General features: G+C 35.4%; 1 protein-coding gene across 1 annotated transcript in view; it reads left to right on the forward strand.

Annotated features, from left to right (window-relative positions):
• Window positions 1-25,917, forward strand: part of LOC128999825 (uncharacterized) — a 176,737-nt gene extending 150,820 nt beyond the window's left edge. The window contains exons 36-42 of the mRNA XM_054426521.1: window positions 138-171; window positions 1,743-2,170; window positions 4,426-4,456; window positions 14,526-14,947; window positions 20,376-20,409; window positions 24,000-24,346; window positions 25,751-25,917. Coding sequence (XP_054282496.1) covers window positions 138-171; window positions 1,743-2,170; window positions 4,426-4,456; window positions 14,526-14,947; window positions 20,376-20,409; window positions 24,000-24,346; window positions 25,751-25,819 — 1,365 coding nt within the window. The 3' untranslated portion in view covers window positions 25,820-25,917. The remainder of the gene's footprint in view (window positions 1-137; window positions 172-1,742; window positions 2,171-4,425; window positions 4,457-14,525; window positions 14,948-20,375; window positions 20,410-23,999; window positions 24,347-25,750) is intronic.
• The last annotated feature ends 140 nt before the right edge of the window (window positions 25,918-26,057 follow it).

Here is a 26,057-nt window from a genome sequence, read left to right on the forward strand (position 1 = left end):
GGCCGCAATATTGTCTAAACCAGGGGCTTTGCCATTTCTCATGCTTTTGACCGAATATTGTATTAATATTACTGAATACTGAGTAGCAATATTCATTTATTCTTCAAGCTTATGTTTGTTTCTTTTTACCTTTTCAGATTCGCGATGGCGATGATACATGTCCTACAATTCGTAAGTGAATGAACTACAAATGAATTACATTTAAGTTTAACTCTAATAATCCTAAATATATAGGAATATTACTTCTTTTAAAACCATATCAACGCATCACAATGTTCAATATCAAGATTTAAAGGTTTTACCAATTTAAGTAGGAAATGACTAGAACCATTGCCAGATCACGGCACATCAATGATCACTATTTAAATGCATATTATACTAATAATTATTTTAATAAATAAAATTTAAATTAAATTAACGTATACAAAATTTAATAAAAAATTAATAATTTTAAGATGCAAATTGTATATATTTTTCTAAGAGTCAGTATTCTCGAGCTACCTAACATTCTAGCAAAATGTGAGTATAAGCATAGACAAAAAGAATTCTTTTTGTCTATGGCATAAGCCTATTTTGCGTGCTGTGTTTGCATGTTTTTTCCTTAGGTTAAGTCGTGTATAGTGTTTGTATAAATTGACGATGCACATTGCATTTGTACAATGCCTAAAGGAAAATAAATCGAATTTCATTTCACTGCTATTTAAATAACTACATTCATTATTATTATTATCATTGTTGTATAATATTTAGTATAAGATTCTTACCTCTGTTTTAAAAGTCTGTTTAAAATTGTTAGTTCTATTTAATTTCTTACTGTATTTAATTTTGAATAAGGTGCTGAAAGTTAATCGTGTTTGTTCCTCGGTAATGAATGCTAAAATGTTTCTGTATAGTCGCTTAGTTATATTTACCACTGTGTATTATATCCCAAGTATGAGTGTACGCTTTAAAATTAGTAAATAGAACAACTATGAAATCTAGTTTCGTAGAACATCAGATCAAAACACGACATGAGTACAATATATAAATGAGCATTTAAAACTGTAGACTGTAGGGTATGGAAAAAAATTAATGTACCGGTACACCCCAATTTTTATTAGGACAATAGCTTTTATAATTAAAAAAGCGAACAATATAAAAAATAGCTACTTCCCTATAGGGAAATTCGCTAATACACCAAGGCATAAAAATGATTATGTAATTACACGTTAAGTAAGTTTAAACAGTCAAAAGCATTACTGTATCTTTCCACAATATTGCCCCTTGCCTTGATAGGTTTTGGTTTTGTTTTAAAATTGTAAAACTCAGTATAGTTTGAAAAACAAGCATTTTTTGCGTCTACAGTAAACATTAGGGTGCAAATCACTCTTATACTCCTGAAAACATAGGCTACCTCAAAACCTTTAACTTTATAACTTCTCTGCATTCACTACAATAATTATAATGATTGCTTTCGTATAACTCCATCTTCGGTACAAATACATGTTTTTGTGTGTTTTTATTATAGACTTGATTGTTTGTGAGGGGAGGACTCATGGTCCAAGCACGTCAACCGAAGCTTATTGTGCATTATCATAGACTTAAGAAAAGCTATGTTTTCATTGACCAAATAATATGCATTTTTGTGAGAATACACCAGGTTCATAAATAAACTATCTAACAGCAATATCTAATAATAAGTCTCAATTGAATTTCTAGTAATAATTTGGAAATTTAGGTAATCAATGTTTGTTTATTTGCAGATTATACAAATGAACGAGATATTGGAACTCTCCTACCAGAACATGAATTGGTTGCAGAATATGAATTTACGCCTGATCCAAACAGTGGCCTCACTAAAAAGCTTACACTAAAATGCTACGAAAAGTCCATTATGAGACCTAATGAAAAAGATCAAACGGAGCGTCAGTTTTATTTGCAAGTTCTTAAAGAAGACACGTCCTCCTTAGGCATCATACAGAATGTTCGTCGATGCGATTCTCTAAGCACACTTCGTGATTTTAACGTGAAAGAACACAATGAACACGACGTTAAATTGATTATTTTTACGGTCAGAATCACATGTCCTGCTACATTCTACTCTTTGATATCTTGTGAAAATTGTGAGGTGAAAAACTGGAAATATTACGATTGGGGAAATTCCTACAGTAAAAGCGATCAATGGAAAATGGTACGAAATATTACTCGAATCAAGTGGTGGCGAAGATTCCAAATAAGTATCAGGGTGTCCCACAAAGACGTTTAAATTGTGGATTTAATATGAATTGACAATTTATGCGCTGAAAGATTTAAAACAAGAATAAAAACATGTTCTTAGCAAAAAATAGTTTCCTAACATATTCAGAAGCAAAATAGTCGCATATTGCAAGTTAATTATCTATATTATTGAAAGAATTTGTTGGATTTTTGTATTCAGCAAATCGACCCCTGAATATTTATTTTTATAGGCATAATGGGTATCAATTTTAAGTTCTTATCCTCTAGATGTGCCTTTTGCGGGTTTGGATGATATCTCGTGAAAGCTTTTCGTCCTATAGGCTTTTAAAATTTCAGAATTTTTGCTGGATTCTGTTGTCAATCATCTGAACTTTTTCAAGTTTAAATTTGGTTATATCAAAACAGATAGCCATAATACAATTTTGTTTACATCCATACGAAAATGGGACTATCGTTACAGTTGGTGATGTTTTGGTGAATTCAAGTAAAATATTCTAATGTCATTTGTATAAAACGTAAAGAAGAAAATGACTTAAGTTAGATTCTGTATTTTCGTAATATGTTTCATTAGTATTTGAAAAAAACTAATTACAAAGTTTTAAGGGTTTGCTTTGAAAAATTACAAGTCAGGGATAAGTCAATCATTAGTCTATCACGTAAAAATATATGATATTGAACTTAACTCAGAGCAATAAAAAATAGCAAATTAATTCAAATATATCACGGATTTTTAAGTCACGAAGTGAGTGACGCTGGCTGCTAGTACTAATTACATTAACTTGTTACCTGGTTCGTTTAGTGGGTTACAGCTTTATCACTTATTTGTCACTTATTATCGTCACGTATGCTGAACGGCTGTTTGATTGAGGAATATTACTTTTGGTAATGTTACCGAAGAAATCAGACGATTTCACGGTTTTGTATACATCACTTTTTGTGTAACATCAAAAGTTATTCCTAGAAATTGAGTTTCCATAAAAGGGTTTTAAAACTACATAACAGTAAACATATCAGGTAATAGCTGAAGAAAGTAGTAATTGGGAAACAAATTTAAAAAAATTTTCACCACACCACCCTTTCAAAATATTGTGCTAAATTGGGCAGGTAATTTAAAATCCAAGTTTAAACCTCTTCTTGGGGCACCCTGGATGTATAGTTGAGATTTATATTTATGTTTCTCATATGGTAAAAAAAATACCATATGGGAATACTATGGCTCAGACTAATTCCGATTTCCATTTATCTGTACTGTTATAATTGAAAAGATTAGAAATAAAATGTTAAAATATACTTAATTTGTATAGGAGTTTTATTTACATATTAAAATATCTCCTCTGAAAAACAAAGTTCTAAATTTCACTCTTGAAAATGGAATGAATACTATGTATGATAACCGACAGATATCAATAGCTACTAAATAATGTCAAGGTAGTTTTTTTTCTAGCTGTAAAAAATCCATGCTTCAAACTTGTAATTTACGTTTAAACAGTAAATTACATAGTTATGTATCAAAGCTCATAACATTCCGTACATTGTTCTATTGGAAAAATTATTTAACAGTCGAAGCAGATTTCATGTGCTCTTATAATCTGTTTTCATGGGTGTTTTCTGTACTTGTTTTTCGATGTACAGCCGAGAAATCAAACTGGAATAGTTAGAATAGCGATTTCATAGGCTATATAAATAGTTGTGAGCAGAATGGATGTATAGTGATGTAAAATATTTCCTGTGTGTGCAAAATAATTTATAAGTCTATAAGAGTGGGTAAAAGATTAGGCATTTCGTAACTGGGCTAAGTTGGCCATTAGTCAATCATCAATAGTTTATTTTATTTGGTGATGTTCCTGGCTGAAGTATCACCTAGTTTTTACCATTAACATGACTTACGTCATTTATACCACACTCCTTTGCTTATGTATTGCTTATATATTGACTTGACGAAGCAAGCTCTTAGTACTCCATTCAAAAAATGTAGACGGTTTGAGGGGCAGCGATTCCATCCCCTCCACTCCAACGTTGAAACTACAACCGACAGCTGATCAGATGATACGAGAGATTAAGCTAAAAAGTAGTGGGTTTTTCCAGGAAACCTTCCCCTGAAACCACCGACATTTGTGAATGGACTTTGGAGAGTCCGGCTTCAACGGTTAACGATAGTAACAGAATCTACTTATGACTTGTAAAAACTCTATTTTTTTATTTTTTCAGCTACCCACCGCATTTTGTAAAGAATTCCAAGGTGAGTATGACTTATAAGTTTTGCTGAAATTATTTTCGTCGTATGCTATTTATAGAATAACTAGCTGTTTGCCCGTTCTACGTACGGGAATCTAGTAGTAAGTTAAAACCTTATATTCAGAACAGGAGTTGGTTTGCATATTTAGTGTGCATTTTTCCAGATATGATGGCAAAACTATAACTGTTTAGGAATACATATAAACCTTCTCAAATACAATATCTGACAGTTTCAAAGCCATAACGAATGCTTTGCAATTAAATGTCACCCGATCGTGTTAGTCCATATTTTATATCAAACGATGAAAATAATTGCTTTACAGTATAGGTCTATGAGGCATAGCCCTAAGGTAGGCCTGTAATTTAAAGTTACTTTTCACACTGGTTAAAAGTAGTTAAAACACTACCTCAACCTCACTACTGCCCACTTTATTCGGGTCGAAATTGTTATTAACAATGGTGCTCTTGTCTTTTCCACGAAAAATAAGGACTTAATTGCGTTACCAACAGACATACACACACAAATACAGAATTGAGTCCAGACAGAAAACGCTAAAAATTATACAGTAATACATCAATTAAATTTAATAAGCAATAAGGGGCAGTGTTTATAAATAAATAGTGAAAATGAAAATAGTGATGTGTTTTTATGTAAAAATTATTCTTACTGCTACCACCGGTTCTAAGGAAAAGTAGCAGTACCAAAAACCAACTTTTACATTTGAGAAAAGAACTGTAGTATTTACGACTAATTCAAACTGTCCTTCTAATCAAACTGTATTATAGGTGCTAATTAATCTGTTGGCAAATATATAAATAAATAAATACACAGGCCACAAAACATGTAACATGTAACATTAACAACGTAAAGCTTTAAAAACTTACTATGGTTTGCTAAAAAAACTTTCACTTGATGTGGTGCAGTACCGAAGTTATTAATCTCCTTTGGTTTTAATTTTTTTTTTTTAGTTTTCGAAAATCAAAGTTATTTCCCATTTATAGCATTATTTGTAAGCAGCTTTTAATGTTAACATATTAATGGCAGTTTGAAGAAACCACCTTTATCCAAACAAAGGTTTCTCATTTAAAAGACTACGTAATCTCTAAACGATAATCGGTAGGTACATATATTTAGCATACATTCGGAGGAAATGTGACAAAAAACGCACAAATCTGGGGTTTTGTACTTTTGTAGTTTTATTTCCTAAGTAGGAAACGTACCGATATCGTTGTCGAAATGTAAGTAAGTAGAAACCAAAAGTGACACATTGGAAAAGCGAGTTTAGCCTACATCTGTTAAGTTAAACCTCCGTTACGGTACGATCACAGCGAAATCAGAAAGATCTTCCAAGATCGCAGCAACATCCACGATCACCCACTGCAGTTGTAATTTTTTACTTTGCACTTTACACAACTGTCCTTGAAGCGCCGTCAATGAGTGGAAACCTTTGTAAGCTACGGTATTGGTGCCGATGATTAAAAAAAAATAAGTTTCCTTGCACTAATACAACACTGATTCACGGTATTTTCCCCGGTTATCAAAACTCAAGAACAATCGTTGCACTTGCGATTAATTAAACCGGTTAAGTAAGGCACAACGTTTTTAATCTCACTTGGTTTGGATGTGCTGACTAAACTTGATCGGAAATGGTTGCGGTATTTGTAAACAACTTTTAATGTAAACATATCAGTGACAGCTAGAAGTGAGAACTAATCCAAACAGCTGATCGTTATTTCATAAAATGTAATAGTAAACATTGGGAGAAAATTTGACAAAAATCGAACAAAATTGTGTTTTTGGTGGTTCGTTATTTTGTTTTCAAAGAAGCGAGGCCATGTTTTTATAGCCAAAGACACTCTCGCCAATCCAGTAAATACAGAAAAACGATTAGAACCTTGATCGTTACTCTAGTTTTCTAGGAGTAGGCCGCGTAAAATGACATTTTGGCGTTACAGACGGAGTCACAGAATGGACAAACAAACAGACAAACAGACATACAGACAGAAATTGAGATAAGACTCGTTTCGGCTTTCTTAGGCTATGAAACGTAAAAGTAACCAAAAACTGCATGATTCTAAGCAATGTACAGACAAAACTGTAATTTTATTTATATAGATTAATTATTAAAACTCATTTTAAGTAAACTCGATCAAAACTATTTATTTACAAAAACCAACCAATAATGTAAACAAACCAAATAGCAGATGATTCATAACTTTATAACTCAGCTGATAACAATAATCCTACATTTCTCCCCACCCAATTTAGGCTGAGTTTCCGAAACTCACTTTCAGGTTCCATTTGCATTTTCCATTGGAATGGATCAGTTGCACCTTCTCTTGCTCTCAGCTGGTCAGCGTGTTTTCTCTTTATTTCTCCCCCAACTAAAACTGTGTATGATAGCCCTCTCGTCCTTTCTTGTACAATTACTGGTCTCCAGCCCTTCTTCGTTTCATTTTGAACCCACACTTCTTGTTTGATAGAAAACTCCTTTTGTTTGGATTTTAAGTCGTGATAGTACTTCTGTCGCCACACTTGATTCTCTATTCTCTCTCTGCTATTACTACTCCACATATCCAAAGCTGTTGGTATTCTTCTACCATAGAAAAGGACTGATGGTGGTTGTCCTGTGGTCTTTTGTGGCATTGTGGGGTGTTCCGATAAGCAAGCAACACTTGTAAAAGTGCAAGTGATGAACTGAGACCTTCTTGTTTGCAAGCACTGTATCTACTCTTGAACGTTCTGATAATCCTCTCTACTGAACCATTGTTTTTTGGATGATACGGTACCGATGTGACATGACATATGTTATTGTTCTTACAAAAAGTCTTAAACTTTTTGGACGTAAAGGGGGTGCCATTATCGGATACAATTTTTTTAGGAACGCCGTACCTCGAAAACCAAGTCCTTAATCTATTTACAAGAGCAGCAGTTGTTGTACGGTCCATTACTTCAATCTCGACCCATTTTGAGTAAGCATCGATTCCTACTAACCAGAATCGGTTGTCGAATGGGCCTGCGAAGTCGAGATGAATTCGCTCCCAAGGATATAGAGGTACTTCTGTGTCAAATGAGCGGTTACTCTGGCAAGGGTGGCATATACGGACATACAACTCAACATCCTTATTCAGATTATGCCACCAGACATAATACCTTGATAGGGACCTCATAGCCTCTATTCCAGGACGTCCTTTGTGGAGTTCTTTCAATACATTTTCTCTCAAAATCTGTGGCACCACAACTCTTCCTAATCGCATGATTATACCGTTTTCTAATGTCAGCTCTTCTCTCTTATTCCAATATGGTTTCATGGATGGTGGTAAATTTCCTGTATCTTTTGGCCAACCATGTTCCAGGTAGTCTATAAGTTTCTTCATATTTGGGTATTTCTTATACTCCAGTACAAGTTCATGATTTGGATAACTTTCTCTTGAACCAATGCTCGAATCTCTTTCTCATCTTGATCCAATACTTATTGTGTCTTGAGTGAAAACCGAGACAAAAAATCAGCCAAACAATTATCCTGTCCTTTGATGTACTGGATCTCAAAATCATACTCCATTAAATACAAAGCCCAACGAACCAAACGGTTGTTTACTACTTTGGTAAGACCTCGATGCATTTCGAATATTCTTTCAAGTGGCTTGTGGTCAGTCCACACCATGAAAGGCTCCCACTGAGGTATTGTCTATACTTCTTCACTGCAAAAACTAACGCCATCGCTTCCTTGTCAACTGTAGCATACCTTTTTTCCGTACGTGTTCTCGAGGCGTACATGACTGGCCTTTCCGTTCCATCCGGCATCAAATGTAACAGTACTACACCAACCCCTTGTTCACAAGCATCACATTCAACAATGATCGGCTTTGATATGTCGTTTGGGACTAATGTCTTCTCTAATGACAGGATATTCTTCAACTTGTCGAACACTTTTCATGTACGGTTTATGTAGAGGTCGTGTTTTGTTTACAATTTGTTTCCCGTTATTACAGCCATTTAAAACCTCGTTTAACCAAATAATTCGATCTAATCATAAAATCAATCAATTATATCAATTATTTAAGATGGGGACGCCACTATGTGCGTATTTTAACCCAAATATGAGTGAAGGATGAGTGTAGGATGAGTGGCGCGATCTTGTAGTCTTGTTAGTGACTAAGGCCGACATGTTCCTTAGACACAGCTGTTAATTAATAGCCCATACAGCTAATGGCAACTAAGGGACCTACAGTTTATAGTGGAATCCGAACCACATTTTTCCTTGTAATTTACGAATTGGTCTAATTATCAGGATAGTACTGCGGATAGTCGTAGTACTCACTAGTGCGGACGTTAATCCACACCAGTGAGCATCGCATCCACAGTGCATCCCTATAAATATCCACAATTCGTGACCTCCTAGTAGCTGGATTACAGGACGACGCCACCCGTCCCAGTCTTAAGAATTAAGATTGCCGACTACAGAACAATAACTTGTCCCCTAGTTATATAACCAAACAGTAAAGCACAAATCAAGAAATTAACCCTAAAATAACGGAAACAAAGTTTCATCGACACTAGCGCCTTTGTGCCACTTACATGAACTAGACACGAAAAACGTGCTTCAAAATTTACAATGGGACGAGAAGTCTACTTGTGTTGGTTAGTCTATGATAGTATCACCCATTGTCGCCAGTACGTTTACAAATTTCAGTCTTTATTTTAATAGCACCAAATAACCATTAACTACTTATTTTCTGCATTTAAGCTCTCTGTCACAATTTTACAATTAACATATGTTCTTCTTCTCACTTTTAATTTCTGACAACAGCTGGAGTTTCATAACAATATTTGTTTCCCTTGTTAATCTTATGGAGAAATATGAAACTTTAAAGGGCCCTAGGGCCTCACTCTCTAATTATTTCCCTAAAAAGAAAGTTTCCTGCACAACTTCACGTTACGCTCTTTCCAATGACACCAAAAACATGTCAATCGGTTCAGTAGTTTCGGAGGAGTAATTGTCACAAAAAACCTGCTTGCGTATTAAATAAGTACGAGTAATGTCCAGTGGTCGAAACTCGACCAAAAATATGTAATGTACTCACTTATACCTATATGTTCCTACACTCACTTATGTTAATGTTTCACCCCACACTGTAAATAAAACATGTGATTGGAGTTTCTTCCATTTGTTTTGATTTTCTGTTTATATTTCGTTGTTATTTCGTCACCAGCATGGCAACGCATAAGATCCATGTAAATTTTTTCAAATTTTTAAACTCATTTTTTGCGCTTATCTTTGAGCCTATTTAAATTTATAAAGGGATTCTGCACACCTACAGGAAAATAGCTTTCTAACGGTATGCGTAGATTTTCCCTACGATGCACACGAGCTGAGAAAAAAGGTTTTAAAGAAACATGCTTGCCTATTAATATATAGATAGATACTAGCGAACCTGTGCGGCTCAATGCCCCGCAAAATAACATTTGAATTTAGAAAACAAATTCATCGTATTATATATTGACGTCGAAAATTAAATACAGTAATAATGAAGCCTTGGAAGGGAAGCAGTCCATCCATTTCCTAGCTGTATGTGTATTATATCAAGGCCACACTAAAAAAATAGTTTTTTTTAGTGTGGCCTTGATTATATTTAGTTAATTAATAAGTGTTCAAGTTCAAGTATGTTATAGGCAGCGAGCAAGGTTGTAGGGTAGTTATTTTTTAAAGATTTTTAAAACACATTTAACAAAACGTTTTACCATATCAAACCAATAGGCCTATGTAGCATATTTTGAGAGTCATAAAAATGCTGCTTGAAGAAAACACACTTTTAAAAATAAACACTAAAAAAACAATATTTTTATCACAAAAGCACTTCCATGAATACTACGATTTTAGCCTTAAAGTTACCTTCAGGAAGATAGCCCTGGTCAGAGTTTTCCGTAACGAATATGCGTGTCCTATTAAAAGATGTAGCCTTAACTAGGTGGCGTTCGCCGAGGCATCCACAAAATTGAGCGGAGTCATCAAGGGTTCATATTATATTGTTTTTGTCATACTGCAGTAAAAACAGTCGTTTTTAAATAATTTTTAAGCTTTAAAATTTTAATTTTAAATTTTTTAATTTTTTTGCATTGCGGCTCTAAAGTATCATTTTTACTCTTTAGTGAGGAAAAATCGTTTTTAGCCTCTATGGAGTAAAAATCAGCTGTTGTCAAATCAGTTGTAAATATCTATTGAAAGTGATTGCATGTATCGAAATATGTATCGATTCGTGCTTCGTAATCATTTTAACCTACAGTCTACAGTCTCTTCCCATAGCATTTTAGCATTGCAGATACATTAATCCATTCCCACACCCAACACTGCTCACCTTTACAAATTCCTTCAAAACCCCCTACGTCGTGGACCTGTTTCCCTCTCTTCCCATAGCGTTTTAGGATTGCAGATACATTAATGTAATTGCCAAAGACAGTTCCCACACTCTGCACTGCAAGCCTTACTAAATTAGCTTTTTGTTTTATGTTGCCTTGAAGTTCTTGATGTTATTAAATTCCTGATGTGCATTTCGCCACAAGAACTTCAACGCAACATAAAAACAAAAATGTAATTTATTAAAAATGTTCTTGAAACTGGGTTATATTACAAATTAAGCCTTAATACTTCCTTCACCATTTCCTACGTCATAGACCTGTTTCCTTCCCTTCTCATAGAATTTAAAAATTATATACATTTTTATCTAGATGCCCAAACGGTTCCCCCACTCTGCACTGCCAGCCTTTACTACTTCCTTAACCACTTCCTACGTCGTGGGGCCTGTTTCCTTCCCTTCTCATAGCATTTTAGGATTGAAGATACATTATTCTAACTGCCACAGACGGTTGTCACACTATACTCATACTTTACAACTTTCTAAGCCACTTCCTACATCGTGGACCCGCTTTCATCACTTTCCATAGCATTTTAGTATTTTAGATACGTAAATCTAATTGCCAAAAACATTGCCCACACTCCTCACTGCTAGCCTTTACTACTTCTTTCGCCATTTTCTATGTCGTGGTCATGCTGCCATCCCATCTCATAGCATTTCAGCATTGCAGATACATTAATCGAACTGCCACAAACGGTTTCCAGTTCCCGCACTCCACACTGCTCACCTTATTACTTCCTTCACCTCTTCTTACGTCGCGGACCTGCTTCCCTCTCTTCCCATAGAATTTTAAGATTGTAGATACCTTAATCTAATCGTCATAAACAGTTCCCAGACTCCAGACAGCTCGCCTTGACTACTTCCTTTACTACTTCCTACGTCTCAGACCTGTTTCCCTCCCTTCCTTTAGCATTATTGGATTGCAAATACCTTAATCTACTGGTCATAAACGAAAACCACACTCCTTACAGCTCGCCTTTACTACTTCCTTCACCACTTCCAACGTCACGGACCTGTTTCCCTCCCTTTCATTGGCATTTTAGGATTGCAGATACCTTAATCTAATCGTCATAAACTGTTCCCACACTCCGAACAACTCGCCTTTACTAATTCCTTCTCCACTTCCTACGTCACTGACCTGTTTCCCTCCATTTCCATAGCATTATTGGATTGCAAATACCCTAATCTATTGGTCATAAACAGTTTCCACACTCCGGACAGGTCGCTTTGACTACTTCCTTCACCACTTCCTACGTCACCGACCTGTTTCCCTCCCTTTCCAATAGCATTTTTGGATTGTAGATACCTTAATCTAATCGTCATAAACAGTTTCCACACTCCGGACAGGTCGCTTTGACTACTTTCTTCACTACTTCCTACGTCGCGGACCTGTTTTCCTCCCTTCCAACAAAATTTTAGGATTGCAAATACCTTAATCTTATGGCCATAAACATATCCCATACCCCGAACAGCTCGCCTTTACTACTTCCTTCACCACTTCCTCCGTCGTACCTGTTTGCTTCCCTTCCAATAGCATTTTAGGATTGCAGATACCTTAATCTAATAGTCATAAACAGTTCCCACACTCCGGACAGCTCGCCTTGACTACTTCCTTCACCACTTCCTACGTCACCGACCTGTTTTCCTCCCTCCCCATAGAATTTTAGGAATGCAGATACCTTAATCTAATCGTCATAAAGAGTTTCCACACTCCGGACAGCTCGCCTTGACTACTTCCTTCACCACTTTCTACGTCGCGTACCTGTTTCCTTCCCTTCCAATAGCATTTTAGGATTGCAGATACCTTAATCTAATAGTCATAAACAGTTCCCACACTCCGGACAGCTTGCCTTGACTACTTCCTTCACCACTTCTTACGTCGCGGACCCGTTTTCCTCCCTTCCCAAAGAATTTTAGGAATGCAGATACCTAAAACTAATCGTCATAAACAGTTTCCACACTCCAGACTGCTCACCTTTACTACTTCCTTCGCCACTTCCTACGTCACTGACCTCAAGCTAGTGTCGTCATTTGATTATATTTTTAATCCATACCGTTTCTGTTCTAATATCTGTGGAATAATCCTAACAGCTATTTCTTTATCTACTGCATTTAAAAGTCAACAGCTGATCATAGGCCTATGTCTTTGTTTATGTGTCAAATACTGCTTCCATCAGGATTACATTGAAACTTTGAGACCCAGTGGGGCGGATTCCTGTGAGACTTTTTTAACGCCATATAGATGTTGGCACTCACCGTAAAAAAACGCTCAAAGTGTCGTTAAACCGGTAGTTCGCCACTACCGTCCCAGGTCCAGGTTTTACTACGGTAATAGCTTATTCTATGTATGGGAAATTTGCTAAAACACAGCAATTTTGAAACAGGATCATATTTTTTAATGATTATTTTTCCTTAAATACATTATGACTTATTAAAACTGTATACCAAGTTTCATAAAGATATCTTAAATAGTTTTCGAGAAATATCTCATTAAAAGCGCGTTCATTCAAATTTAAATAGAATCCCACGGCGCCACTCGAGGAGGAAACGCTTCGCGTCTTCCGCTACAGTGGCGCGGCAATACAGCCGCATCATGAAACAGCGCCTAGCGCAGATCCAGCTGACCGTCTGCATTAAAGTACTGTATTATATTGTCTGTGATTTAAGTATTGCAGATACGATAATCCAACTGCCACAAACGGTTCCCACACACCGCACTGCTTGCCTTTACGACTTCCTCTACCACTTCCAGCGTCGTGGACCTGTTTCCCTCCCTTCCCATATCATTTAAGTATTGCAGGCGAATACATTAATCTAACTGCCACAGAAAATTCCTTCTTTGAACGACTCCGTAAAATAGTTAATATAGTAAATTAGAAATCATCTGTCTAGTGGTTGAAAACTCGCAAAAAAATATGTAATGTACAGACGATCGATAGACTTCTCCATTTTCCCCCCACACTCTAAATAAAACATGTGATTGAAATTTGTTTAAATTTTCTGTTTAGTTATTTTGTCACCAGCATAACAACCCATAAGACCCATGCTATTTTTTTTAAATTTCAAATTCATTTTTCGTGCTTATTGTTGAGCCTATTTTAATTTATAAAGGGATTCTGCACATCTACAGGAAAATATCTTGCATTTAGTACCAACCGCGCGTAATTCGGTCAAGTAGTATGGCCAGGCTAGCTGTCGTAAGTTTTGCAAAGGTTTTTTTAGTACATGAGATTTATTTTTTCGGATCAGCTGCCTGAAATTGTGAAATAAGCAATTTGGCAGTTCTTGTTTACATTGAAATACAAATTTAAACATTGAATGTTCTCATAGCAGCCATGGAGACCAATCAATATTTACTTTTGAAATCCTCACCTCAGAACTTTTAAAACTAAAGGGGCAAAGCCCACGGTCAGTACCGAAGTGTGGATAGTCCTATGACCATCCTTGGTATGGTAACTATATTTTTGTAAAATTTGAGCCCAGTCGATTCAGTAGTTTATGCGCCTATTAGCAATAAACATACAGACAGACACCATTAAATTTTTATATAATAGTATAGATTATATGGTACTTAAAATAAAAAAAAACTCCTTGTTCGAATATGTACATACACTCATGCATATCCAAATCCTGCTATTAAATATTTGTATTGTTTACAGAAAAAAACATACATTTGGATGACCAAGTCAGAGATGGTGTAAGAAAACACAACTCACTAATAAATTATAGTAAGGAGAATGAAAGCACGTTCTTGATGACTTGCTTTAAGATTGCTGATGGTAAATTTACTACACGTGTACAAAAAGTGGATGGAACGCACGTTGTTTCGATAACCTCTATTGACTGCTCGTCACCCGAAACGTTCAATGAATACAATCTGTCTGAGAAAACAAAAAGGATGTATACTTATGTTCAGAAAAATGGTGGGAAAACATATTTCACTTTCATAACTCAAGACGAAAAATTTACTCAAACGGAAAATTGGTGCCGTTATGACGTTTGTGTTGAGTGTCAAAGTAAAGAGATTATTAGCATGGTAGACACCAAATCTGCCTATTATGGCGGGAGGATGAAGTGGCAGGTAAGTTTTTTATTTATAAATAACTTGTCCATTAGGCTATAATTGTCCATTATAGCAAGCAAATAATGTTTACTCCTTTTCTCGACAAAACATTACGCTTTTGTTTTTATACATCAGAAGGTATCCAACATAACACCTGTATTAGTGAATAAACTCATCGCCTACTCTTTGGAGGGTATTCTGAAAAAGGTCAGCGGTTTATTTATGGTTACTCTGATCTGGTTTACGGCGGAAAATTGTTTTATTTTTTTTACAAAAAAATAAAAATCTGTACTTTAATTATTTTTACAGTTATCCATCACCTTTTGACACACACAGATTGGTGGGCACCGTATGGATTTGAATCTAATCTAAACCAGCTTTAAGTATCCCAGCCTGTACTGTAGTAATTCATCAGTAATTTTTTTTTTTTTACTGAATGTAACATACAATTTTATTTGTGACCTTTTCAACAGTAAAGTTGACCTTAGAGGATATTAGATTAATACAAATTCTTTGAACCCAGTCCTGTTTTAAGGTCAGGTTTTTTATAAGGAGAATTCATTGAAAGTCGACCCGGGTTCAGTTCAAAACCACTCAATCTGATGAAAAAAATACCCCAGCCGCAGGAAACCTGCAGACTAAGCGAATTTCCATTTACCTGGCTGGACTTTTACTAAAATAAGAGTATTCCATTAAAATTGTCATATTCATTTCTTATATAAATGACATTGATTGTTAATGAGTTTGCTGCTACAAAGAAGGTTTTAAAGGTGTAATTTTTATTGATATGTTGATAGCTTAGTAAGAAATAAACAGAACTTCTAAATTTGATTAAAATATATCTGTTACACTCAATCTCCGAATTCGGACAATGTCCGAAATTTCTACCCACTCCGCGATGTGGAAAGTGCGAAATACCCACGTCGCGGAGTGAGCATTTTATTCGGACATTGGCCGAAGTGAAATGCCCAGACCGCGATGTGGGTAAATTGATTTACTCAAATGCCGAAGTCAAAACGTTCTTCTCTGAAAAATACCCACAACGCGATGTGAGCAAGAGGGATTGCCCACGTCGGGTTGTGGGTATTTCTAGTTTGCGCAAACGCCGAATTCACGTTCAGACATTTCACCCCCACCATTTGCACTATTTGCGATTAGGATGGACGGATCTGCATTATGTTTTAGTTTCTGCTGACCTGTAGTTGATACGCATGTGTTCAAGATAATATATGTTCAGTGATTACCTCTTGTGAGATATTGTTTTGTGATGTTATGTGAAATGAAGGATTCATTCAACACTAAACCGGAGGAGCTGATGTCAAAGAAGGATGGCCTTACAAGTCGCAATTTCTTAATTGAAGAACAAAGATATGAAGAAATCATTGGTGAAGTTAAGGAGGCGAAAGATAAGAGGAGAAATGGACAGTCATTATCATCGAAAGATAATCGCCGAATCAACCGCTTCGATGTCATAAACATTGGTGACAAAGAAATGTTAATTGAAAAAACAACTGGTGAAATGACAGATATAAAATATTTTTGTCGCATTGATCAAATGTATGACACAATTCATTCAGCTCACTTACGTGTCGGTCATAAGAAAGAGAAAGCCATGGAAGTAGAGCTTAAAAAGAAATTTTGCAACATTACCAGAGAGGTGATTAAAATATACTTGGATATGTGCGAACCTTGCTCACTGAAGAAAAAATCTCAAAGTAAAGGACTGGTCGTCAAACCCATCATTACGACAGCATTGAATTCACGATGTCAGGTAAGATTAATTTAATTTTTTAATCCTTTTGCTTAATTAGAGTGACTTTAGAATAATGCTCGAGCTCATGGAATGTTTAGCGAATTGTTTTACAGTATGTCTTAATCTCAATAACAAATTTATCAAAACTGGCAACGTACTAAGTCTTTTATCACCCGCGGGGTAGTTGCGATTTGGGGGTCGGTGGTCGGTTATGGGGGGGGGTGGACGGGAGTGTAGCGGGTCACTATCTTCTACACGCCACACCGACACGACACTACTAAAGACTGGACTCCGCACCAATGCACGCGCAGCGGCAAACTTCTCTACCTATGGATGTAGGCTAGAGCCGCACATATCGATCTAAAATGCTCTTCATATTTAGATTATCGCTTGTCTTTGGGGGACGACCAGAACGATTAATCCTTACGAAACAATTTTCGATTTTAGATAAATATAGGCCTAGAATTTTTTATTTATAAACCTAGTTCATAATATTATCATTATATTCATATAACATAATAATATTATGTGTATTATTTTACTGACAAGTAATTGTTGTACTGTATAAGTTACAGTGAAATTATCTATATTTTGATTGGATTTTTTTTTATATTACAATTAACAAATACCCCCAGCGCAGCAAACTTGCAGACTATACAAATTTCCATTTACCAGTATTGGATTTTAAATTTAACCTATTTAAATAAAATTTGTTTCAACTACCTATGTTTGCTGCTATATAAGTGTAATATAATGTGTTTGTAGTGAAATATGAATAGCTTAGTATAAAATAAATTAATTTGCCAAGATCGATCAAAATATATCCAAAAACAAGCAAACTACAACAGTATACTAAATTCTTCATAAGAATAATATGGAAACTTTGAATTTTCAATTTATTAAATTTCCTCAGTAACCAATAACCGCACAAAACATAAAACCGTAGATAAAAAAGAATTAAATAGTAAAACTGAAAGAGGACTGTTACAAACTAATGCATGTCTTATTTCTGATTTAAGGTGGATCTCATTGACATGCAATCAGAGCCTGACGGTGAATATAAGTTCATCCTTAATTATCAAGATCATCTCACCAAATTTGTTGTTTTGCGTCCCTTGAAAACGAAAACCGCTGACGAAGTATCCGACGTCCTTCTGGACATATTCTGTTTATTTGGGGCTCCATACATTCTACACAGCGACAATGGGCGGGAATTTTGCAACCGGGTGAGTAAAACAAAACAAAGTGCTAACAACATCTATGAATAATATCTTGGTCAGCATCGTACGTGTTATTAAATCATCTGAAAAACAAACAAATTATACGTCTTATGATTCAACAGTATAAGTGTTAATATATTATTAGGCCTACTAGTGTTATTAGACGTATATTTTTTTTTCAAATAATACCTTATAAAATAATTAAAACTAGCTTCTTCCCCGTCTGATGACATGGCGTTCCACCTGTTTGGTTCAAAATCGTCGTACTGAAAAAATAATTTAATTTTTATCATTTCAGGTTTTTAATGTCAAAACAAGTTTCAAAAATCTGTAAATAAAATAAATAAAAGTAATTTGTCATTCCGGCTATCTATTGCGATGGTTTATAATATCATAATATTGTGTTGGCTTCAATCGTATAATCAAGGGGGTTAATTAGAAATGGTTCGGTTTTTCAGGTAATCGAGAACCTAGCCCGTAAATGGAGTGCCATTAAACTAGTACACGGAAAACCAAGACACTCACAGAGCCAAGGGTCTGTCGAACGAGCCAATCAAGACGTAAGAGATAGTCTTGTTGCTTGGATGGCTGACAACAACACCTCTGGCTGGGCAAATGGCCTCAAGATCATACAAAATACTAAGAACAACAGTTAACACAGGGGTATTAAGAGAAACCCGTTCAGCGCACCTCAGAGAAATGGACTAATAGATTCTCCTTTGACATCAGAAGTCGTGAAGATAATAACAACCGAGGAAGAACTTGAATATGAGCTCTCTAAGCTAGAAAGCAGTTTGATTGAAGTAGAGAACGAAAAGGAAACTCCTATGGATGAAACTACACCAGAAGTCTGGCCAACGATCGTAAACAACAACAAACATGGAGAACAAGAATCTACGTCAATCGAAATAATTTCACAATGTGACAATGATTGCGACAAAGGAAGCAACTGTTTTGAATGTGGGCAGCACATCCATAATGAAGACGTGGATAGGGAACAGTTAGACTTACCTTTGTGCACTCTCTGCTCAAGAAAAGCCGCCATTGATACTACACGGGAAAAGTGTGTAACGTCTCAAACTATCCAGGCAGAAAAAATGTTAAACACAACAGAAAAAAAACTAACCCCAGTTGCGGTTGGAGACAACGTATTGGTGAACATTCCTGACGTCGACCGGGGACGACTAGCTCCTAGAAATGTAATGGCAGTTGTTGTAAATAAGGCCAATGATTACTACACTCTTGGCACAAGGCATGGGGTTATGGACAAACAGTTTGCGAGAAACCAATTTCAGGTGGCACCAAATAAATTTCTTCGCCCCGAGGATGTACCCGATGACCAAGTTAACGTAAGAAAAGAAGCGATGATGTCATCTGGATCCAAACAAGGTTTCATAAGATGTGGTTGCAAAAAGAACTGTTTGACTAAATCATGTAAATGTATAAAGTTAAACGTGAAATGCAATTCCAAATGCCATGGCAGCACCTCTTGTGCCAATAAGTAAAAAAAAAAAAAAAACTGTAACAAGAACTGTGTAATAATGGGTATTTTAAGGTTACTTCTATTTTTGTAAAGCGGAAAAACATTTCAATGTATGTGTAATGGGCCTTTTTATATTTCTTCCTATTCAGTAATTTGCAGTTTTCTTGTATTTTCTAAAATGTTATTTTACATTAAATAATAATCACAAACATAAATTGTATTTATTTTACATTGTGGATTTTATGTAGGTAGATTTTTTGGTATACGGTAGTTTATACAGGCTATTCGGCGTTTGCGCAAACTAGAAATACCCACAACCCGACGTGGGCAATAACATTTGCTCACATCGCGTTGTGGGTATTTTGGATTTACTCAATTGCCGAAGAAGGTTTTGACTTCGGCGTTTGAGTAAATCAGTTTACCCACAACGCGGTCTGGGCATTTCATTTCGGCCAATGTCCGAAATAAAATGCTCATTCCGCGACGTGGGTATTTCACACTATCCACATCGCGGAGTGGGTAGAAATTTCGGACATTGTCCGAATTCGGAGATTGAGTGTAACATATCCATAAACAAGCAAACTACAACAGTTTGGTTATTCTCGATAAGAATATCTTGGGGATTTTTAAATTATCTCCGTAACCGTTAGGCATACAACAACGTTTCAATATACAAAATTATTTCTTTTTAAGTTCTACAAAATGGTTTGGAAATAAATTGTGAAATTGTATGTTTTTAGAGACAAAAATGGGGAAAACCAATTTTCCCCCATAAAACCCAAAAGGCCCTGTCCAATCGCAAACCCGTTCGAATAAACGTAGGTGTTCACGTTTGTACTACATTTTATCATAATCGGATCATTCTTGCTCGAGTTGTCGCAATAACGGACATATGTTGAATGTTTGTTTGATAAGCGAGAATCATTTCTTATAAAAAATACGGACGTGATTATACAAGTTTCTTAACTTAATAAATTAATTGTTTTACAGAATGGAATAGACGTGTCCTCGGACCCCAAAACTGGTAAGTTTTGCAAGCACGTACTATAAATACTGATCTTTATTTACCGTATTATAAGATATATGAATTGAGATACTCGATTTAATAGTGTAACTATTTTTATCACTAGGGCGTAAAGTGACTTTTTTCGACCCGACCTCAAGTTTAACGATCGAGGCGAAGCGGAAGTCGGGAAATGAGGTTTGGAAAGACACTTTTTTCCCATGTGATGAACTGTATGTTTTGTCATATCGCACAATTATTCGAACAAACTATGTTACAAAACTACAACAGTTGTTATTTAAAGATAACCTCTCGAAACTACTAACTTGTTTTCAATTTAATTCGCTATTGAAACGAGCAGTTGTTTTGTAAGCGATTCATACGTGTCGATTACAATTGTGTTAGTGTACGTACTGTATACTATCAACATGTCGAACTATTTACAATACAACAATACAACAACACGCTAAAATCAATTAAACAATCCATATATACTTTCGGTATGTGGTTGTTAACAATCAAAATTTATCACTGAGTTGACAACAGCTGACTTTTACTCTCTAGGGGCTAAAAACACGTTTTACTCCCTAGAGGCTAAAAATGCTACTTTAGACCCGAAACGCATGGATTAAAAACCGCTGTTTTTGCTGCAGTCTGACGTAAAGTATTTTCTTAAGTATTCTAAATTTCTTCTTGTACAACGAAAATTTATGTTTACTTGATTATATATTTTTTAGAATATTCACCTATAAATGTAAGATTTTTCCTTTTTAAATCAAATAAATTTTAATGAGGTTAGGTTTACCACCACAGTAAAGGTAATACTAAAGTATGTTTTCATTGAAAAGTTATTATCTTAACTAGCTGTTAGCCCGTCCTACGTACGGGAATCAAGTAGTCAATTGGAACTGCTAGTTTACACGCATAAAGAAAAATTCTGGCAGACTTAATATAGGAAATGTCTTGTTAATACGACGTGACCATCTAATTCTTTCGTCTGATTATAGGCATATACGATATGCATTTAAATCCGATAATTTTACAGTAAAAACTACAATTGTGTCGATTTAATAACCTTGAAGTGAGATTTGCGGTCGATTCACACACACTGGTTTAAAGTACAGCTACATACCACCTTTAAATGCATATTATCACTAACTGTAGGCCTACCTTATTTTACCTATGGACACTGAAACCTTAAGAGGATTTTGGCCTCCCATTATCTTCTATCCCTTGCCTGTTCTAATGTTTGATCCCAGTCTGGAGAAGTCTTTCATTGCTTGGTCCTCCAAGGGGTCATCTAATTTGTGGTACTCATTGGTAAGATTTTAAAATTTTATGTATCTTCTCTCCTCCACGCATATCTAGGTATTTAAATATTCCTCTTAGCTCTCTGTTCATTCGTATCTAAACCTCCATTATTATAAATAGCCCGTATATTTTATCTTCACTCTATTTCTCAAACCCAGCAATAGGGTTTTTCGGTTCTTTGGTCAGTGCCCAAGTTTCTGAACTATACACTACTGGGATATTATGGTATGAAATGAATCCAATTCAGTATCTACTGACAACCTGCAGCTTGTTGGAGAGTTTTCTAGTGACCTACTACAACTGTTGACATTTGAATTACCAACCAAAGATTTGGTATGCCAACATATTGTGACATTATTAAATAAATCATCCATACCTATCCTTTGCATCGATTTCACTGCATTAATTATTGATAATTAAATTAGTAAACGAAGAAAATTAAAAAAAAGTAGCAGATAGTTTGTTTTGAAAGAGATGTTCAGTTGAAATAACATTCATTTGAAAAAAAATCTCTTGTCATATTTTGTAGAGGAATTTGAAAAAAGTACACACGCAAGTAAGCTAGTGACGTAATTTTTCTATGTTTACTATCCATACTATTATCCGTTTTAATATCTGTGATAATTACCCACCCTCATTGAATCTATGTACATTTCCCACATTTCTTTATCCAAACTATAAGATAATTAGTTAAAAAATAAAATCGACATTATGCGTACATCAGCGCACCCAAACGTAGCCACACATAAACACACGCCAACGTTTTGGATTTGACAAAAGGATAGTTATTATAGGCCTACTTGCAGTATCCTAGGTCAATGATAAAATCGTATAACTCTGTCATCCATTTGTTTATCTCAGAATAAATCTCGAAAATAATTTGCATAGGCTTTTCTTTGAAGAGTCGTGGGCAGAGCCTCGATTTGTATACGGCAAAGGGTTTCCTTATCTCTACTGTCTACCTAATCCCTACTAATCTTACTTATTTCCTATAATCAATGACTAAATTAAATAACCTCCTAGTTCCATAGAATATTTTTATATCCATCCAGCTGTTAGTTCAAACAAATTTTATTGCACTAAAACAAACCCAAGAGTTTAAAGACTGCTCTAAAAAAAATATTAGATTATAAAATATTTACGATGTATTTTAGAATAATCTGTCATCCCCTTACCGAATAAATGAACGTATTATTAAAGCATTACACATAGTATAAATAAGTCAATCCTACGTATGTCTTTCATTTCTATCCAAATGCTGAATTTGTGTCACAAACATGTTTACAGCTGTTACGTTAAGCAAATAGTTTTATACAGTACAAAAAGCCAAACTATAATGTTGGCGTCGGCTGCTAGACTTTTTAAAAATGTAAACTTATTTTCTAAAAAACTGAAACCCTAAACTAAAATGTTGGCTTCAACATTCCCTAGTACTCAAAATTATCTTTATTTTAACACAAAAACCTTAAAAATCCGTCTAGTGGTTGATTCAGAATCGTGAAATAAAAAAAACCCTGTCACGTTTTAATATGTGCCGTTATATGACTATTATAAGTCATTGGTTAAAACTTCAATATATATTTAAAATCACTTTTTGCTGAGAGACTGGTTTTACTTATTGCTTAAGTCTGTTTTGTTTTCATAAGCTATTTGCATGTGTTTTAGTTGTTTTATGAATAATGTAAACATGTTTAGTTTGTTGTTTGAATTGGTAAAGAACACAACCTCATTTTTGTGTTTTAAATTAAACCCTATATTTTTTCATTCCTGAATTTCATTTCGTCTGTGATATCACAAGTAAGTGAATCGCGTACAGTGATGACGGCATATGTATATATATGATATCAAATAAACAAAACAACCTAAACAATCAAACTATAACAGATTTTTTATTTCCTATGAGAGTAGGCTAACATAGGATTTTCTAATTTATAGTTTTGTAGGATCATTAATTTATTGTTCTACAACAATGCTTCAGTTTACCAAATTATTTTTTTGTACGCGCAACAAAATATTTTGGAATGCAATTCCAAAGTTTATGTTTTATGGTTAAAAATCGTAAAAAAACTATTTTTCTCTATAACCTCCCCCAACAATAAAGCATATATATTCATATGCAATTGAAAGGATAGCGTTTTTGGCTTCTGGGACATCAAAACGAAAAATTAAAACCCAGGTCTTAGTCTCACCATGAGACCTACATTAATATATTATTCCCTATAGGAAAGTCACTAAAAGTCAGTCTTATGTCAAACCAATATGATCCCACCAAATACCATAACTGTGTTACTATTTTACAGAAAACCGGGATTTGTCTGAAGGAAAACTGTTTTCGAAGCATGTTAACATTGAGAATAATGATTACAGTATGGAATGTTATGAGGTATATTGGGAAAGGTATGAGGGAAAGTCATCATTTGAGACAATCGTAAAGGGGCCAAATGGATACCTCTTCAGTGTTAAAAGATTTGCATGCGATTTAGTCGTGAAAGTGGTGTATTTACATACCAAATATAACGACCGTTCGTACAGCCTAGTCAGACTAAACCAAAAACAGAAAATAACTGAAGAAATGAAAACCGCACAGGAGAAGACAGTCTTCATATTTGACGAGGAGTTGATGAGCAATGAGCTGGAGTGGAAGCTGGTAAGAATTTATGCAGCAAATTACGGTTAAGTTGTAATGGAACCACGTAAAGGTGTAGACATTGTGTTAAAAATAAACACGAGTGGTACGACTAGTGAAAGTAACGATAATTACTTAGGTAAATTTAACTTTCTGAATATATGTTGTACAGAAGTATATTTCGCGTAAATCTAATGTACGGATCTACTGTGTGAAGACTTTGTACCACAGTTATGAGTAATACTGTACTCATAAAACTTCGAAGGTTTTAGAGAATTTCGTTTCAGAAATTTTTATGTTTAAAGTACCTATGCAAATCTGTTAATCTAGTCTTGGTAAGTTTTAACGTGCCTGTTTGAGGGGGTAAGCTAGTCTTGCAATAGCCTGGCGTAACCATAAGCAAACCCCTAGCTGAGGTTAGAGGTTAGAAGTCTAGCATATGTTTCAACCATCGCCGGTTAAAACATAGGCATGCTAAACTGCTACGTTTGGTAAAAACCAAGTGTAGAATGTGAGTTATTTATACTGTATTTTTGTGAAATAAATCTTAACAGAGTTTTATATCGTTTTGGGTCACCAGCACATGCGTTCGAAAGCTAGGGCTTAGCTATGGGTCTTAGGACTTGGATGATATTTTCTACACTTGATAAACACGAAGATCCTTAGGCTGAAAATCCGTACCAAAGACGGTATTGCGGTGTGAGTAATATAAACCGACAACTTGAACTTAAACTCGCTGTCGGAGTTCTCATAAAACTCATTGCGGTTCGTTTCTTAGTGCCGAGCAATCATGATACTGTAGTTCATTGGTGGAGCAATAATTAATGCGTGTGAACCTCCAATACGGCTCATGCAGTGGAAGGGGCAGTGACGGGGGTCAGACGACAGCACCGACAGGGATCTGCGTGTGAAACGACAGCGGCTACCAATTAATTGGGAGTGCAAGTCATGACTGTAGTAGCTACGAAAAGAGGTCACGTAAGACCTAGATGGCAACGACGGCCAGGCTGGCCCCATACCAGCCTACTAGGATGAGAGGCGTATGAGCCTCAGCCTGTAGCTGTGATGTCAGGAGGGCGACCAAGAACCCCAGGCTACAATGGCATGCTTGGTGTATCGAACCCAAGCGGCTGGCTGGATGATTTCAAGTAGGTGGATTGCAGCTTGTGCCCATGGAATGCCACCACGCTTAATGTTGTGGAAGGCTCAGGGCCGCTTTATAAAATGGGCCCTGTTGAAGAGGGTTTAAGTTTGTATAAACTGATTTAAATCAAGAACAAGCCTCATCTACAAGTTCACATTGGACAAGGTAGTGAAGAACCACAGTATCTTATATGCACACAAATTCATTTAAATTATTAACCTATGTCATCCATGTTGAACCCCAGAGGGATGATGCAATATTTACAATGTTTGTTGTTGCAGGTTTCCAATTTAAGGTTGTCAATGTTGAATTTCATGGACTTTACTGGAGCGAAGATTGGTAGGAAATGAAGGCCTTAAACTAACCGACTTACTGATCCCTAGGGCAAAAGATAGTGGTCAAAAACAATCCAACTGTAATGCAGACAATATAATGCAAATGATAATAATATGTTCATTAATAAATCCTGATGTTCTAGATGTTAGGCTTACTGTTGTAACAACTATACATTCGATATTCATCACAGTATTCTTTCAAACTTAAAAACAACAAACACACCACTTTACAAAATCAACCTTTTTTTATTAG

The sequence above is a fragment of the Macrosteles quadrilineatus genome, unplaced genomic scaffold (genome assembly GCF_028750875.1).
Source record: "Macrosteles quadrilineatus isolate MER2022 unplaced genomic scaffold, UCM_ALF_1.0 Scaffold_8__2_contigs__length_117827958, whole genome shotgun sequence".
NCBI lineage: Eukaryota > Metazoa > Arthropoda > Insecta > Hemiptera > Cicadellidae > Macrosteles > Macrosteles quadrilineatus.